Source organism: Mustela putorius, unplaced genomic scaffold, assembly GCF_011764305.1.
Source record: "Mustela putorius furo isolate JIRA1106 unplaced genomic scaffold, ASM1176430v1.1 tig00000275_pilon_pilon_pilon, whole genome shotgun sequence".
In the NCBI taxonomy this organism is placed as follows: domain Eukaryota; kingdom Metazoa; phylum Chordata; class Mammalia; order Carnivora; family Mustelidae; genus Mustela; species Mustela putorius.
In genome coordinates this window covers 30,662,162-30,680,122 of record NW_025421341.1, presented here as the reverse complement: position 1 = coordinate 30,680,122, position 17,961 = coordinate 30,662,162, and the positions used below count along the sequence as shown (strand labels likewise).

General features: G+C 36.6%; 1 protein-coding gene across 4 annotated transcripts in view; it reads left to right on the top strand.

Moving 5' to 3' along the window:
• The window catches only part of LOC101693015 (SPHK1 interactor, AKAP domain containing), a 172,229-nt gene that overhangs the window by 47,874 nt on the left and 106,394 nt on the right, over positions 1-17,961 (top strand). For all 4 annotated transcript variants that reach the window (XM_045078826.1, XM_045078825.1, XM_045078827.1 and 1 more), the window contains one exon: positions 12,855-12,962. In XM_045078826.1, coding sequence (XP_044934761.1) covers positions 12,855-12,962 — 108 coding nt within the window. The remainder of the gene's footprint in view (positions 1-12,854; positions 12,963-17,961) is intronic.

Genomic DNA, 17,961 nt, shown 5'->3' with positions numbered 1-17,961 from the left:
GAGGATATGAATTTTGAAGAAGAGACCCCTTTTTATTCATGAAAAAAATCTCCATTTTAGACTCAGACCGGTCCATCCATTTGTGACATTTGTCAGAGATGGACAGTCCATAAATCAGTTTGTTCCTTGTGTATTTATCAAAGGCAAGTTTAGTTAGACCAGGTACCTATTGCTAGAAGCAATAGGATAATGATTCTCCTGCTATGAAAATACAGTTTATCTAGAGATACGTTTATGATGAGGTAGGACAATGTTGTCTTCTTTCCTATCTCGGGGAATTGCCTCCTACCTCCTGCACAGTAAAGACAGAGAAGGAGGTGCAGATCTTGTGCTTATCATTTCCTTTTTCAACCTTCCCAGCCAACTATGATCTGGTGCTTTCCAGGCATTCCCTTCCTCAATAATGGAGGATTGTTTTATTCCAGGTCCTCCCTTATTTTCCAGTGTTTTAAAAATATTTGTTGACCAAGAATTAGAGACTGATGACCAATCAAAAGCCTGTATTTGGGGTCTTAGACGCACAGTGGACTGAAGTTGAGTGTGCTTGGAATTGTGTGTGGGGAGTACAGGCTTATAAAGGCAAAAGCCACCAGGTCACATAACTCATTTTGAAGGAATCGTGATTGGTGCTGATGAAGTTAAAGTGACTAATGTAGAATTGGCCACTTAGCCAATAGATGTTTCATTATTTCAGTCCAAAGCAGAAAGATGTATTTCAGGAGGTGGTCCAGTCACTATAGACAAAAAGTCAGACGTTTGTGGTGTTCCTAGAATCGAAACAAGAGAAGGCATAGCCCTACTTCCTCCATGCCCTCACCACCTTATTTTGAAAGGACGCTCTTAGCAATGCTTAGTTCATTTTGGAATCTTCTTTCATGTCATCAGTTACACAATTTCCAAAATGGCAGCAGTTGTCAGTGTTAAGAGGCAAGAACGCTTCACGTTCAACCAGCAGATAATCGTATTACAGACTATGTCCAAGGAATAATCAAACATGCCTTGGTTAACAGTTTCTCCTATTTGTCAAAGGACACTAAGCAGACAAGAACTCAGGCAGCTAGCCACTAGAATCATCATTAAAAGGAAAATGTTATCTTAACATTTAATGAAACCTTGAGAGAAACTAAGACTAAACCACTGAGTTTTCTATGCTAGTTTCTTTTCTTTTTCTTTCACACAATTTGATTTTCAGTTTGTATACTGTCTCTTCTTAGATTCTCCATTTGCTTTAAGTAAGCATTATAGTTTCCCCATGAAAAAATGCAGACAATTATTTTCCACGGTGGAAACAAAAGATTTCAGAATTCTCAGAAAGTTTGCTAAAGCATAGATTAAATTAACATGAAATTACATGTGTAAAATTATACAGACCTCTGTATAGATCTGTACAGATCTTCTGACCTCGTGTGTGTGTGTGGTGTGTGTGTGTGTGGTATGTGTGTGTTTGTGTGTGGTGTGTGTGGGGGGCTTTAAACTATTATAAAAATTTAAGCTAGCAGTTAAATAGTATTTAAGCCAATGAGTAAGCATTCCAAAATTATAATGAAATAATTTCATAGACTCTTAGAGTGTGTCGAGACAGTAAAGACCACATGGCCAAGCTCAGCACTGGATTTCTTTTCAGTGAAAGCTGAAAGGTTCTTTCTCGTCACTTCTCCCCTGCTTACTCTGCATAACCATGATTGTGTGTCTGCTGTTTGTCCAATACAAGCAGTACACTCCTGCTTTGAGCCTTTGTTTTTGCTGATGTTCTCTGCCTGGGCTGCTTTTCCCCCAGACGGCCGTGTGCCTCATTTCATTCAGCTCTCTGCTCAGCGTCCCCCTCACCAAGGCCTGCCAGGAAATACTTTTCCACATAGCATTCCATTTCTCTGGCTTTATTTGTCTTTACAGTGCTTTTCATTCCCTTCCTCAATTTCTCTCTCTTTCTGTAATATTTATTTGACTATGGTCTGCCTTCCCCCAACAACATGAGAACAACACAGTGTCTGTTTTGTCTTTATTCTTGCTTTGTTCACCCCTGATTGCCCAGGTAATTAAGCAGCACCTAGTAGATCCAGCAGGAGTGCCCCTCCTCCATGTCCTTGGTAGCATTATTTACAACAACCAAAATATGAAGTCAACTGAAGCGTGCATCCGTGGATGAATGGGTAAAGAAGAAGTAGCATATATACACAATGGGATACTCCTTACCTATAGAAAGGAATGAAATCTTGCCTTTCACAACCACATGGATGGACCTCGACAGTATCAGGCTGCGTGAATAAATCAGACACAGAGAGACAAAATACTAACATAATGCTGCATCTCGGATAATTGTACTCTACACTTCATGTACATAGCAAACAGAGAGAGACATAAATGTTGAATATCTATGTATATACTTTAGAAGAGTTTAACAGATATAATATCTTACTATGACATCACTTCCTGGACTGCCAGGTCTACACACTCTTAATTGGTTTCCCCATTGTATATAAGCATTTTATGAAAAAAATTTAAATAGCAAAACAACAAAACAAGACTTAAAACCCCTCAAAGCCAGTATGTGCTCCACAAGTAGTTGTGAAGTGAACAAGTGAATGAATGAAAACTTACGGTGGGTGACATTACCTTTCTCTTAGAGATGGCATCCAAAGTTAGCATCAAATATAGTCTAGGGACATCTGGGTGGCTTAGCTGATTAAGCGTCTGCCTTCTGCTCAGTTCATGATCTCAGGGTTCTGGGATCCAACCCTGCTTCAGACTCCTTGCTCAGCGGGGAATCTGCTTCTTCCTCCCGCTCTAACCCCTTTTCCTGCTTGCTCTCTCTCAAATCAATAAATAAAATATTTTTTTAAAAAACTGAAAAGTAGGTAGTCTAATTTATGTGTTATGGTTTTATGAATATGGTTTGCACCAAGATAGAATCTAAATTAAGATTTTAATTTTAGAAGAAACTTAAAAAGGAAGAAAAATCATATCTTTACAAATTAAAAGGAAAATAAGCCGAGACGGAATAGCACTATGAACCTGGTAGAACATCTAAAATGAACTGAAAGCAGGAAATGACAACAGTAGATACTGTTGAGGATGTGGAGCAGTTGGGGCTCTCATACCTTGTTGGTGGAATGGAAAGTGGTAAATCCAGGTTAGAAACCAGTCTGTCTGTTTTTTTTTTTTTTAAATTATTTATTTAAATTCAGTTTAGTTAGCATATACTGTACTATTAGTTTCCGGGGTAGAATTTAGTGATTCGTCAGTTTCAGATAACACCAGTGGTCATTACATCAAATGCCCTCCTTCATGCCCATCACCCAGTTACACCAGCCCCCCACTGACCTGCCCTCCAGCAACCTTATTTGTTCCCTGTAGTTAAGAGTTTCCTATGGTTTGCCTCAATCTCTGTTTTCCTCTTATTTTATTTTTCCTTCCCTTTCCCTGCGTTCATCTGTTTTGCTTCTTAAATTCCACGCACGAGTGAAATCAGGTGGTATTTGTCTTTCTCTGACTGACTTAAAAAGTTATCATATTACCTATTAACTTCATTCTTAGGTACTTACCCAAGGCAAGACAAAACCTTAATTTCTGACAAAAATCACTAGGCATATGTTTATAGCAGCTTTATTGATATTTACCAAAAAATAAAAATAGCCCAAATGGTCTTCACCTGGTAAATGGGTTTTATAAAAAAAAATCTGTCTACATACATACAGTGAAACGCCACCCCACAATAAAAGGAAGAAAAAAATGCTAAACACACAACAATGTTGATGACTGTCAAACACATTAGGCCAAGTGAAAGAAACAAGTCACAAAAAGGTACATGGTACATCATTCCACCTACATGACATTCTAAAAAAGGCAACATTTTAGGGGATAGAAATCAAATCAATGGCTGCCAGAGACTGGGATTTAGGAAGCATTTGACTATAAGGAGCAGGAAGGAATTTGGGGAGATGGTGGAGCTGAAACATTGTTCTTCATCTAGTCTAGGATGGTGGAGACACAATGATGTGTGCTTTTTAAAAACTCATAGAACTTTACAGGGCAGCTGGGTAGCTCAGCTGGTTAAGCATCTACCTTCCACTCAGGTCGTGATCCCAAGGTCCTGGGATCAAGCCCCACACTGGCTTCCTGCTCACTGGGGAGTCTACTTCTCCCTCTCCCACTCCCCCTGCTTGTGTTCCCTCTCTCCCTCCCTCTCTCTGTCAAATAAATAAATAAAATCTTAAATATTAATTTAAAAAAAAACTTCAGAGAACTTTACACCAAAAGGGAGTGAATTATGTAGGATCATGATATCTCCATGAAAGGTTACCTCCAGGAGAGATGCCATTAATTAAACCACAGAGCACAGAGTTGACAACATCTATGAGCAGTTGCCTTCGTCTTAATCAGCTCTTTGCCATCTCTCCCACTTACTATGCAAATCTGACTGACTGCTCACACTATAGCCTTCTTCTCTAAGAAACATTTAATTGCGTTTCTTAGAGTCTAGAACTCCAGTGGGGCCTGGAGATTCTTCTTGGAATGATGCCATGGCTCTTCCAATGGGCTTCTCTTGCTCCCTTTATTTTAGAGCTCTTGCTTTTTCTTTCTTCCATGAAAATCGTGTGTCACATTTGTAAGAACGATTTCTTTGAACCGTGGTTTCCAAAACGTTTTTTGTATTACAACTTCTTTTAAAAATAGTGTTTGTTTGAAACTGTTGAACGAGCAGATGACCAGGGTTCCTTACCCTGGAACGGTCACCCAAGCCCCTGTTCACATTGATGTCTTAAAATTCTAGCACCCTTAACTTCTCTGAGTCTCCTTGTTTGGAGGAGCAGATGAATCTCTGCTTTTGAAAAAAAAGAATCTATTTTTCTGATGGTATTTTTCAGTAAATTTTAAGCAGCATTCCATCATTAATCACAAGGCATACATTAGGAAATTTCCTCTCTTTTTTTTTTTTTTTTAGTTTAACATAATGTTTAATACATTTACATTAACAACAAAAATTAGCATACAAAAAATTGTCATTTGTTTGCTTCAAATGAGTAAAAATTATAATGATTAAATCTAAGGAAATGAAATAGATGATGAATTCTCAAAATCTTCATTATAGTAATATTTAATTTCTCTACTTGGAAAAACTAAAGAAATTTTATTTGGCTTATAAGTATTAATATCTAACATATTAGAAATGAAAATATTTTTTATGAACTCCTATGAACACTAAAAAATAAGCCCATTATATTGACAATACTGAAAGATTAAAAAATATATTTTCTCCCAGAATAGTGATGAGTGGAAGCATTTTACATTTTTCCATTTTAAAAAATGTCTGGCTTGATAGAAATCTACATTATTTTTTTCTGTCTTTGTATTCAATCTGTTGATATGCTGTTTTGGTTGAAGTATGAGAAGAAATATGGCCTTTTACTTAAAAGGTAGTGGCATTCCAAAAGGCTTTTCACCCAACTGTGAATATTCTTTGTTCAAATACACACTGGACAAGTGGGATGGTATTTTTCTTGCTAATACACAAACAAGGGACAAGCAGGTTTTCCTTTCATTTTTTAGAGGATTAGTTGCCAAGTGCAATATGATATCACATCAATAAACTTTCTGTATTCTGCTTCATTTAAATCAGAAGTTCAATATGAAGTAAGTTTCAAGCATTTGTAAAGAGGCTACAGAAAACAGTAATCACTGAGCGATTGAAACAAATAAGGCAACCTTATGTTTGCACATAGGGTTGAGGACACTTTCCTGGTTCCCATAGGAAAGAGAAACTCAAAATGAAGCCTAACCAGTCATACTCAGTTAAGGAGACAAGTTTAAGAACTAGTGGAGGCCGTGGTAGCTAGAATTCATAAGGCAGAATACCAAAGAAAAGAAAGTTACACAGGGAAAGAGTTGCAGAAATTTGCCATAGGTCCCCTTGAATCTTTACAGAATACTGATGAGAAAATTCATGTGAGGATGATTCCTGAGCCTGGGAATGATTCACCAGAAACAGGTAGGCAGAAAAATCTCCGGAGCACACACAAGGCCCAGTATGCACACCAGCCAGTGGAAAAACCTTTTAGCTCATGGAAATTTCCTCTCTTAAAAGCTTTGGGGCTGCTTTACGTCTTTACACTTACAATTATCAGAAAATGAAATTTGATAATGTTTTGATAGCAGAGCACTACAAAAATGCAGATCATGCTCTAATTTAAAATTCTTTGTTACCTTGGCATAAAAACCTTAAGAGAAATAAAAGCCTTGCAGAAACATAAAATATCATTGTGTGCCTAGATTTAACTCTCAAATTTTCTTTGTATTGAATAAATCACTCACAGGTTTTCTTTCTGAAACACAATCACTGGAAAAGAAAATTACAAATATACATTACGTCAAGTACAAAATGTTCTGGTGCCAAACAACAAGCAGTTTCTTAGTATCAGCTATATATCAAGAGATAAGTGTGGAACACAAATTGAGTAAGATACTCATGCACCCACATCAGAATTGGAAGGAAAAGGCACACATGCACATTCTAAAATTCTGGTAGAAATATCATTTTCATTATAGAGATTTCACCAGAAGAGGGAAACACTTGCTATGGGGAGAGGAGCCTTAGTTCAATTAGTTCTTGATGGTTGGGGAAGAACATTGATGGAAAAAAATCAGGGGGCAGATGAAAAGATATGAGGAAAACCCCATGCATCATAAAGACTGTGCTTTTTAGTAAACTGGTGGACTCTAGCAGGATATGTGCAGGAAAATAATTAGAGACAAAGCTTGGAAAATAGCTAAATTGGGTATAGGGCTATATCTTAAACACTGGAGCTTGATAAATGTCCATGAAATGATTAGCAGGTGGGAGCTGAATTAGGATCTGTCTATATGTATTTATATATATTTAAATTCAATTAGCCAACATATGTACACCATTAGTTTCAGGTGTAGAGTTCAGGATTTAAGGCATTGCTTTAATGTGTCCAGGTTACTAAAAGTTTATTTCTCTTTCCCCATTTCATATCAAAATAAATTTATATGAGCTGGATCTCTCTATAATAAAGAGAAATTACTGAAAAACGGAGCAGATGGATCTTTCTTTATTATTTAGAATACCCGTTCATTTTTATGAGAATATGTGTCGTTATTACTTCAAGTTTGTGAACACACAGAATATTTATTATTAGCTCTTCATCTGAAATATATAAACCTGCAACTAAAAATAGTGGATAAATAAATGAGCTATAGAGAACCTGGTGAGTTTTTCTCTTTTCCCCCTCAGAAAGTGATTCTCTCAGCAGGGAGGTCATATTCATAAGGCTTCAAAATCATTAGATTTTCAAGTATGTATTCTTCCTTCTAGCATTCCTGCGTCTCTAATTGTTTGTCTAAAAGCTCTTCACAGGTTAAAATTGCCTAACCTATGATGCTAAGTGGTTTATTGAGGCTGAATTTTTATTCTCTTTGCTTATTTGGCCTTTCATATATCTGGGAGCGGAGGAGGCAGGGGGAGGGCAAGCCGGAGGGGGGGGGGGAGCGTTACATGCTGCTTAGTGTAGAAGTTACATGCCTTCAGATCACATGCATTAATTGCTTACAAAAACTGAGGCTGGAAGCTAGTGAGTGACTTAACCAAACAGTAGCCTTGGAACTGGGACTCAAACCTCCTTATCACTCAGAAAGAGCCCTGAGAAAGAGAGAGAGATGAATAAACACATAGACTGGGATTCCTTAAAACACAAGGACAAGAAATTACGTATTTTACCAACTTGCAAAGGAGCACCAGCAAATGGGGGCTTTGGATTTGGAGAGCCTGTCTCAAATCCTAGTTCACCACTAACTAGGTAAACTATTGACTCCTCTAAGCCCAGGAGAAGAGAATAATCATTGTTATGATAGCTAATGTTTATTGAGAACCTGCTATAGGTTCTCTTCTTTAAGCACATTACATATATGGGCCTTAAATTCTACCTTGTATGTCCAGAGGTTTAATTTAGGTACTATATATATTAGGGCCTTAGTCCAGAACATTCTCAGTAAATGTAGCATTATTTAGTCAATAGTTAAAGAATATAGGTATTATCTCTATTAATGAAATGTATAGGGCAACTGTATTTTCATTATTAACATAATCAAGTGAACTATTTCTTTAATTATGATGAATAAAATTCAATTTTTAAGGTTACATAGTGAGTGAAGACTTTCATCAAACAAAGCTCCTTCAAAATATTTCTTCTAAGGCACTGAAAGATTTAGGTTTCATTTTTAAATGCGACTTCTTTTCTCGGACATTTCTCTTTCCTCTGAACCAAAGATGTACCATAGAAAAACACTCGGTATCCCAGGGATATGGAACAACCAAACAGGAAGTCTTTCTAGCATTTTCCACTGAGTAAGCAGATCCAAAAAGCTCTTTATTTTCCTCACGGCTAGCTAGGACAGAACAAGTTCTTTGCATATTTTCGGTTATTATTTACTTTAAAAATAGGTGCAAAAATACCCTTAAAGTAAAAGACTTGACAGATTCATTGTTCTGCCCTCATTTCTCTGTTGAAGAAGTTAAATGCAGGAGAAATCCAGCAAGTTAACCAGCTCTGGTCACATCAGCCTCGTCATGAGGCAGTATGTATCACAGCTGTGGGCATCTCACAGTGGGAGGTGTCAAGCTGAGGCCTTTGGGTGTCTCCATCTCTGCCTCTCAGTGTTTCACTAGGAAAACATGCCAACCCAGTTCCCACTTACTGAAAGACCTGAGTGACTTGTGTCTGAACTCTGTCCTCTTCCTGAGGCTGACCTTGGACCAAAATAGTTCATATGCTCTGATAAATGACAGTTGCTTTCATTTGTTGACATATTTTGTTGCAACCATAATTCCATGTTCTTTGAATACATAGAAATCAGAAGATGCCCAGTGCCTACTTTTTGAGGAGTGAGCTTTGCAATGACTAAGAAGTGATTATAGTTGAAGTGTTTATTATACTGCACAGTGAAGTATTATTAACTGGTATGTTCATTTGATGTCTCCCTTTTAAGTCTCTAACATTCTTATAGTTCAGAGTGAATGAAAGCTCTATTCTGAAACCATGGGTGTTGTAAATTTTAAAGATCACAGAAAGGCAAAGAGCAGAAGCATGACAATATGGGTTTCTTTCAGTGTTAACACAAAAAGACGTAAAGCCATGTTTTGTTTTGTTTTGTTTTGTTTTGAGAAATTCCAATACAGGCCAAGTGGATTAATTTAAATATCATAATTTACATCACAAAATGTTTCTTCTCCTTAAAGAAAAATGTTACCTTAGGATGTCACTCATGAAAAATAGCCTTAAAGTGGAGAACCATGGGGCACCTGCGTGACTCAGTTCGTGTCTGACTCATGATTTCAGCTCAGATCACCATTGCAGGATTATTAGATCGAACCCCACTTTCGGTTCCACACTAGGCATGGAGCCTGCTTAAGATTCTCTCTCTCCCTCTACCTCTACACTTCCTGCTCATGCTCTCTATCTCTTTGGGAAAAAAAAAAAAGGAAGTCCATGAGAAAGTATAGTTATAATAATAAATATGAGGTGTGCATAATGTTTGGGAAACATACCCCAAATTAGAATCATTTTGTATGGGTTATGGAGGACTGCATAATTAAATTATTTCACCTAAAGACCTTGGTACTTTTAAAACCAAATCCAAAGCCAGTTTCTGAACAACTTGGGTAAAAAACTCAAATCTCTCTGAGTCTCAAGATTTCACCTTCAAAATAACAATTTCTGTGAAGATCCTTATCTTTAAAATAACTCCTACCTTGTAGCATTGCAATAAGGATTAAATTAAAAGGTAAAAAAAAAAAAAAAAAAAAAAAAAAAAAAAAAAAAAGACAAGTTTAACACATTTTCCAGCACACTCTAAACATACAAGAAAAAATCATAGCTGTAACTATTAATACTATAAAATGCAGAACCAAAATCAAACCTTAGATTAGAATATTTGCTAAGGACAATTTGTCTTCACAGATCTGAAATGCTTTCAAATCCACTAATTTCAAGTGAAAGCATTCAATTTTCTATTTTCCTTTGTAGTTCATTTCAAATAGCAATAGTGAAAAGCACGTATTAAGAGGATAACCTGCTATCTGCATGCCACAGTGTAAGACACTTGTCATCGCCCTGAATATTCAATGATCCCACCAGGTGAGTATTATTTTCTCCATCTGGAGGTCTGCAAACTGAAATCAGAATTGAAGTTAGCTGCCCAAGATTATTCTACCATTAATTACTAAGCTAGGATTTCAACTTGGACCCCTCATACCCATGCTCAACTCTATTACATGCTGGAAGAGAAAGTGATTAGCAGTGAGGAGTGGGGTGGACCAAGTGCCTTTTTCTACTTTAAATAAAGTGAGTCTAGATCAATAGTTTTCAGTTTTGAGGGGGAGGGGATTGAAATTCCCTTACACTCTAAGAAAATTATTGAGGACCTTGTGAAGCTTTTGTTTATAGGGGTTGTACTTTCTGACATTTTTCAAATTATCAATTAAAGCTAAGAAAGGTTTTTAAAAATTATTTACATTAAAATAATAATAATTTTTATTTTAAAAATACTTTGAAAACAATAATAAACACACTACATATTAACATGCATATTTTTAAGTCTTTATTTAAATTCCAGTTAGCATACAAAGTAATATGAGTTTTAGGTGTAAATATAGTGATTCAACACTTCTGTTTAACACCTGGTGTTCATCAGGACAGATACACTCCTTCCTCTCCATCACCTATTTCACCCATTCCCCCCATGCCCACTCCTCTGACCAGCATCACTTGACTCTCTATAGATAAGAATCTGTGTTTTGATTTCTCCCTCTCTCTCTTTCCCCACTTTGTTCATTTGTTTTATTTCTTAAATTCTACATATGACTTGTTTCGCTTAGTATTATACTCTCTAGTTCCATCCATGTCATTGCAAATGGCAAGATTTCAGTCTTTTTAGGGCTGTGTAATATTCCATAGTATATAGCCACACTACGTTGTCTTTATTTAAAAAAATGGCTAAAATCAACAAGGCAGGAATTAATATGCATGTTTTTTATGTAAAATTAAAGTGTTATTTAAAAAAAAAAAAAACTTTTAGGGGCACCTGGGTGGCTCAGTGGGTTAAGCCGCTGCCTTCAGCTCAGGTCATGGTCTCAGGGTCCTGGGATCGAGCCCCACTTCGGGCTCTCTGCCCATCAGGGAGCCTGCCTCCCCCTCTCTCTCTGCCTGCCTCTCTGCCTGGCTCTCTGCCAGCTTGTCATCTCTCTCTGTCAAATAAATAAATAAATAATCTTAAAAAAAAAAATCTTTTAGTGAGAAGAGGAGTGATTTCATTTTAGAATTTAGCAAATCTCCTTAATATCTCCCTTGACATAAGACAGCCAGACTCTGCTCTTGGCTTCTGCATGCGGTCAGTTGTGCCCTTACACTGTCATGGGTCCTGGAGAACTCCACGGGAACCTTAAGAGACAATCATGGTGAAATAGACAAATAAAGTCTTCCTGTTATTTTAAATATAGTTTGATGGCTGGCCTCCTTGGAAGATCTCAGAGACCCCTGGAGGCCCAGCCTGCACTTTGAGAACCACAGTTTAGGTAAAATGTGCAAGAGAACTGAGAAGCTCTTGTTGTCAGCTTTAGTTCACAGTCATAGCCTAAGTTCATCATTCAAAATTACCTGCTTGTCCTCTGCATGCCTCTTTGTATTCTTCTAGAAAAAGACAATGGAATCTGTCATCTCTAGTAATAATAAACATTGAGTGAGAAAAGATTTAAAGGTAGTAATATTTCTCAGCAAAAATAAAAAAGAAGTGTTTTGGAAAATATACGAGAATTATATTTGGTTAACTCACACAGACAAAAATTCACACGTTTTTATCTGTACAGCATAACAATCCTTTGTTATACAGATGGTATGTAATTGAAGTGTCATTCTATTTTTGTGGCAATAACCAAACTGATTAAATCTATTCTATTGCTCAAGTGAAGGTAGTGAGTCAAATATTAGCAGACGTGTACCCTAATAAAGTAGAGGGCACCAGGGGAACGTTGGAAATCTCGCATAAGTTGGGAAAAATCTTATACACTGTTTGGGTAGTGTTAAGACATATTAGAATTTGAATTGTTTGGTTATTCATGAGATTGCAACTTCAAAATGTCTTGTCACAGAAATAAAATTTTTCTTCCTTGCTTTAAAATCCAAGCCCAGAAACCAGTTATTTGTTAATTATATTTGGGTTTGTTTGGTTCATAAATTCAAATTTGTTTTGTTTTACTGTGCTGTTTCAACATGGAAAATGACTGTCATGATACATTTACTTATCCTTAATAATTTTTGAACTTAACAAAGTACATTAGGTATTCTGTAAGAGTTGAACCCTATTAAAAAAACAAAGAATTGAACCCTGTTTCACAGACATGTTAGCAAAGCTGAAGCTGAAAGCATATCATTTCAGTAGCAATACTGCACCAAAAGGAAAAACACTAAATTTTTTAAGATTGAAAATGTCCCCAGAGTGCACCAACACTGCCACTAAAATGAACTTTGATCCCCATTGTCAACTGTACCATACCCCAAAATAATCATTTGAAGTTTCCACAGGTTGAACATCATTGAAGTTCCCAGATACTGGATTTGATGACAGAAGGAACATTAGTATTAACATCAACGTATTCCTCTCAAACCAACAACTGGCTGAATATTTTACACATTCTAGAGGTGCTTTTGTCATGTAAGTTTTTTTCCAGTATCCAGATGCTCTGATGTGAAGAAAACACCTACAGATCCTTCAGAAAACAGCTGCTTGTTAAACTAGAAAATCTGGCCATGTAACACTAAGAAGATTTTCTCGATTCCCTCCAGGTTCTTTGCAGCAACAGCCTGCTCGAGTCTACAGACTACTGGCTACAGAATCAGAGGACTCCCTGCCAGATCGGTTTTGTGGAAGACAAGTCTGAAAACTGTGCTTCTGTAAGTAAACACAACTCTCTCAGGGTATAATTTGAGAAAGCAGGGAGTCCGGCGCGTGTGCTCATGCTAAAGATGGAAGTTTCATAATTCATTAAATACAAGGTTAGGAAAGTATCGTTTTGAAAATGCATAACAGGTTTATATGGACCATTAACAAAATGTCATGCTGGGCTCTTGTCTCTACGCTCATTTTGCTCATTTCAACGGGTTAATTAACCTGATCAGTTCTCTGAAAAGGAAAAACGATGTTTATATTTTCAAAACTTACTGAGAAAGAGATTCAGAAATAGAACTGGATGATGAGAAATAAGAGACCATTCAAGTGCTCTCTTGGATTCTTTTCAATATATTTTATAATTGCTGCTAGTAGGTTATTTTCCAACATGAAAATTGTATAGAAATTTTCTACCATTCTTATAAGTTATAGTCATCATCTGAAAACCTTTTCAACACAAGAACTATGAAGCCATGAATTTTAATATACAGGAGCTGAGCTTTACATACAAAACCTTCCTTTTCAAGGCATGTTCTTATAAATAAATGTTTATAAGAAAGAAATGTTCTTATAAACAAAATTATTATCTTAATATGTGGGTACATATTCTTGATAGGAGAAATCAATAATATGATTTATTTTTCCTGTTGAGGAGTTTGAAGTGGTGGGGGGTGGGAGGTTGGGGTACCAGGTGGTGGGTATTATAGAGGGCACAGATTGCATGGAGCACTGGGTGTGGTGAAAAAATAATGAATACTGTTTTTCTGAAAATAAATAAATTGAAAAAAAAAGAAAAGAAAAGAAAGATGCTCCTTCCTGTATGTTCTACAAAGTCACATATTTCATTCTAATTGAAATAACCTAGCCCTTATGGGGTCATAATTACAGAGACTGAGGTAGAGCATTTCCAAAGTGGAAAGAAATGTAATTCTCATGACTAAACTGAGAACTTCAGCTCTGAGCTATTCTTGGAGGTAAGTTGAATGCCATCATTTCTGTTAAAAGAAAAAAAAAAATAAAACAAAAAAAGAAGGAAGCTGAAAATGGGATGAAGAAGCTTTTTATATAAAATAGGCAGAACCAGTACTGGCAGACAGAGGATGTAAAACATTTCACACTGCAGAGTCTCATCGTGCAAGGAAAGCAGAGTCAATTCAACAGACTTATTTCAATCTCTGTTTATGCAAATGACTTTAATCCCACTACTTCTAGAATGTTTAATCCTTTATCCAGATAACTGGTTGCTGTCCAGAAATCTTTGGGGAAAACCAAAGGGATTAGGTGGCAGGTAATTTAACAGTGATAACCTCCTTTACAAATTCACTTCTGAGGTCAGTTAGAAAATGCAGGCATCTGAGGATAGAGGTTTCTAATCACACAGCTGTCCATTGTAAAAGGAAGAGAAATGGAGGGTAGAATCTCTCCAGCTACATTCTGGAAAAAACTGTCATCTGAGCAGCTCCTGTATTAAGAAGTGTCCCACTCGGAGGGGCACTTTGGGTGGCTCAGTCCGTTAAGCATCAGACTCTTGATTCTTCCTGCTCAGGTGGTGATCTCAGAGTTGTGAGATAGAGCCCTGAGTTGAGCTCCACACTCAGCTGGGAGTCTGCTTGAGATTCTCTTCCCCTGCCCCCCCAATTAAATAACTAAATAAAACCTTTAAAAAATGAAGGCTCCCATTTGGAGAAGGCATGAAATTTGGGGCCCTAAAAATTGTGCAGTGGAAGGTGAAGAGGTCTTCTTGAATCTTTACATTTTTGGAATCTGGACTAAAGATCTGCAATTAGAAATGCTAAATTTATAGCCAGATTAAAGATTACCATTGGGTCTCCCTAAGTGAAGAGAATTCTTCTCCCACTCCCCACCAGTCCCAGTGGATTCAAATTTGGGCTTAAAACCACATGACTTCCTTCCTTAAATCTTTGTCCCTTTATATTATATTGACATATATATATATGACAATATATATATTGTCAGATGACAATAGTGAAGTTGAGCTGATTCATCTTGCCTTTACAGTTCTTTCTATTCTTTCCAAAAGGGGAAAAACCCAAACACTAATAAAAGGTATACTGGAAATTTTGTTTTCCCACATGTTTATAAAAATTACCCATGACTCTAAAGCTAAAAGAAATTTTGAAATCCCTATTTTGCAGTCCTAAATTGTCCCAATCTCTTGAAAGTATCCTTTAGTTCCTTTTTCTTAAAGTGTGAATCCTTTCTTTCTTTATTTCTTTCTGACTTGGCACAGATTTCTAGGATGAAAAGAGGAAACAGAGTCCAGAGCTGAAGGGAAGCAATTCTAGAGAGAAAACAGAGGTGAACCATGGAGATATCTAATAAGGACCAGGAGCTTTTAATCAAAACAATATATAGGAGTGACCAAAATGGTCAGGATTTGGGGGGGGAGGTGTTAGGGTTTTATTAATTAATGTTCTTTATTGCCTTTCAAAAACAAGTTCTCCATGGCAGGATGGAAATGAAAGGTATAATTTAAGGGAAAAATTACTGTTTTTTAAAATCATGTCTTCATTCAAGTTTCATTTTAAAATTCAGTTTAATAAAATCATCCCAAAGCCAAATCTCTTTTCAAATAACCAGAACAGAATCTGAGAAACCTGTAGCAATGTTGGCTCATATTTTATCACTTCGTACTCTGTTCATAGCTCTATGTTAATCATTGCTTCTTAAACTGATTTCTTCCTGATCAAAATTAGCAGCCAACTTTTTCAGATCCAACTTCTATTGGCTTAGGATCCAACATACTGAAGTCCAAGTGTCTGGACTTGCAGTTTCTTAGAACTCAGAACCTCAGCATACCAACATTTTCTGAATTCAAGACTTCCACTTAAAATTTTTATTGAGGGACAAACTCAGACTTGGAAAACCTTCAGAGTATGGTGCACATGGGTCAGTAAGACTGTTATGAGTTTTTTTCTTTTTCTTTTTTTTTTTAGTTACTATTTCAATAGAGAACTGCATTCATTTCACAGCTAAAATGAAGAGCCTTAATGAAGAGTAGTTTGAAGCAGTCAGATATACCAAACAGAATAACTTGCCAGGAAGTCTGGTTCAAGCAGCCCCCTAGAGGTGATCCTTGAATGTTTTTCACTAGGTATCAATTATAAACAATTTGCTTGTTTTCCTTTTTTTTTTTTTTTAAGATTTTATTTATTTATTCGACAGAGATCACAAGTAGGCAGAGAGGCAAGCAGAGAGAGAGAGAGAGGGAAGCAGGCTCCCTCCTGAGCAGAGAGCCCGATTCGGGGCTCGATCTCAGGACTCTGGGATCATGACCTGAGCCGAAGGCAGAGGCTTTAACCCACTGAGCCACCAAGGCACCCCCTGCTTATGTTTTCCTAAATAGAATTCTCCTCTCAAACTATATAATTTCATTTTCTTTCTGATTTGTCTTCCCGAAAAAAAAAAATACAGCAACCTTAACCTTCAGAGTCTTCTTTTTAACCTGATTTTTAAAAAGATTTTATGTTTTTGTTTGAGAGAGAGAGAGAGAAAGAGCAAGGGAAGGGGAAAAGGGGGAGGGAGAGAGACAAAACAACCCCGAGCTGAGAGAGGAGTCCAACGCTGGATTCCATTTCACAACCTCAAGATCATGATCTGAGCCAAAATCAGGAGTTGGATGCTTAGCCGACTGAGCCATCCAAGTGACCCTAACCTGATTATTTAAACGAAGGAAATGTGGAGGAGGTTAATGGAATTGGAAGCCAATTTCCAAACCCAACAGCTGAGGCATTATCTTAATAGAGGTCCTTAACACAAGGAGTAGGAATTGGACTTTTCAAGTCTCTTGACTTTTTTTTTTAATTTAAAACTAATTTACTTTTTAATTTGCTCTTACCCTTTGCTATTTACTCACATCTAATTTTTTTTTTCAGAAATCTCTTTTGTTTTATTGCTTCATTAAAATTACCTTGACAATTCACATTATTTCTATTTATAGCTACTGTCAGTATCTTTCCTTACTGGTCATTTTAAGACTTGGCTATCATCCTGCAAATAAATTACACCTTCCCGTGTACATCTTAATTGACGAATCACAGTATTTGAAAATGTGTTACATTTGCCTTCAATTCTTAAATAAACAAATTAAATTCTCAGGCAGGCTTCAACATCCCACACATGATATTGCAAAACTATGAAGATATTTGACAGCTGTTTAGTGAGCTTCTGATGTCAATGCAACTCAGTGGCAAAAATGACAAAATGGCATCTTGGATGACTGTTCTTTATTCTATATTATTTCTCAAAATATTTCTATACCAAGTCTATTATAAAATTTTTAAAAAGGTAAGTAATGGAAGAGACAAACACTCTACTTGGTATGCTGATCTATAGAAAAATCTAGACTTCCATGATTCAGGAAAAATATAATAGAACAATGAAAGGACATTTTACATTATCTTGTCTAGGTGTTTACCAAGCTTTCTATGAACTTTAATGTTTTTTTCCTTAAAATATCAGGTTTGGAAGTTATTTTTTAAATTCTTTAATTTTAGACTTATAGAAAAATTGCAGAAATTTCTAGAATTCTCAGATTTCCCGCATACTAACATTTTACTGCCTTTGCTTATCCTTCCCTTTGTGTGTGTATATGCATCTATGTGTAAGTGTCCATATAGAATTTTTTTTTTCTAAAACTTTTGAGAAGGATCTGCAGACACGATGTCCCTTTACCCCTGCATATTTCAATGTGGAATATAAATATTTAAAACCAGGATTGAACCCAGAGCTGCAGAAACCCTTGTTCAGGCTCATAATTTGGTACCAACTGCACAATAATGTTCTTTAAATATTTATTCAACAATTTTCAAGGAGAAGTTAATGCTTCCCCCATAGAAATGAAAAACCAAATGCTGACAGTGGAAGTCAGGCAGCCTGAGCAGAACAAATACTCTGTATTTAAGGGAATCCACTCTCAGGAGGCAGTATAGGGACTGTCAGGGGTCACTTGCCCACCTGAGAGGGAGCTCTCAACCCTTAGCC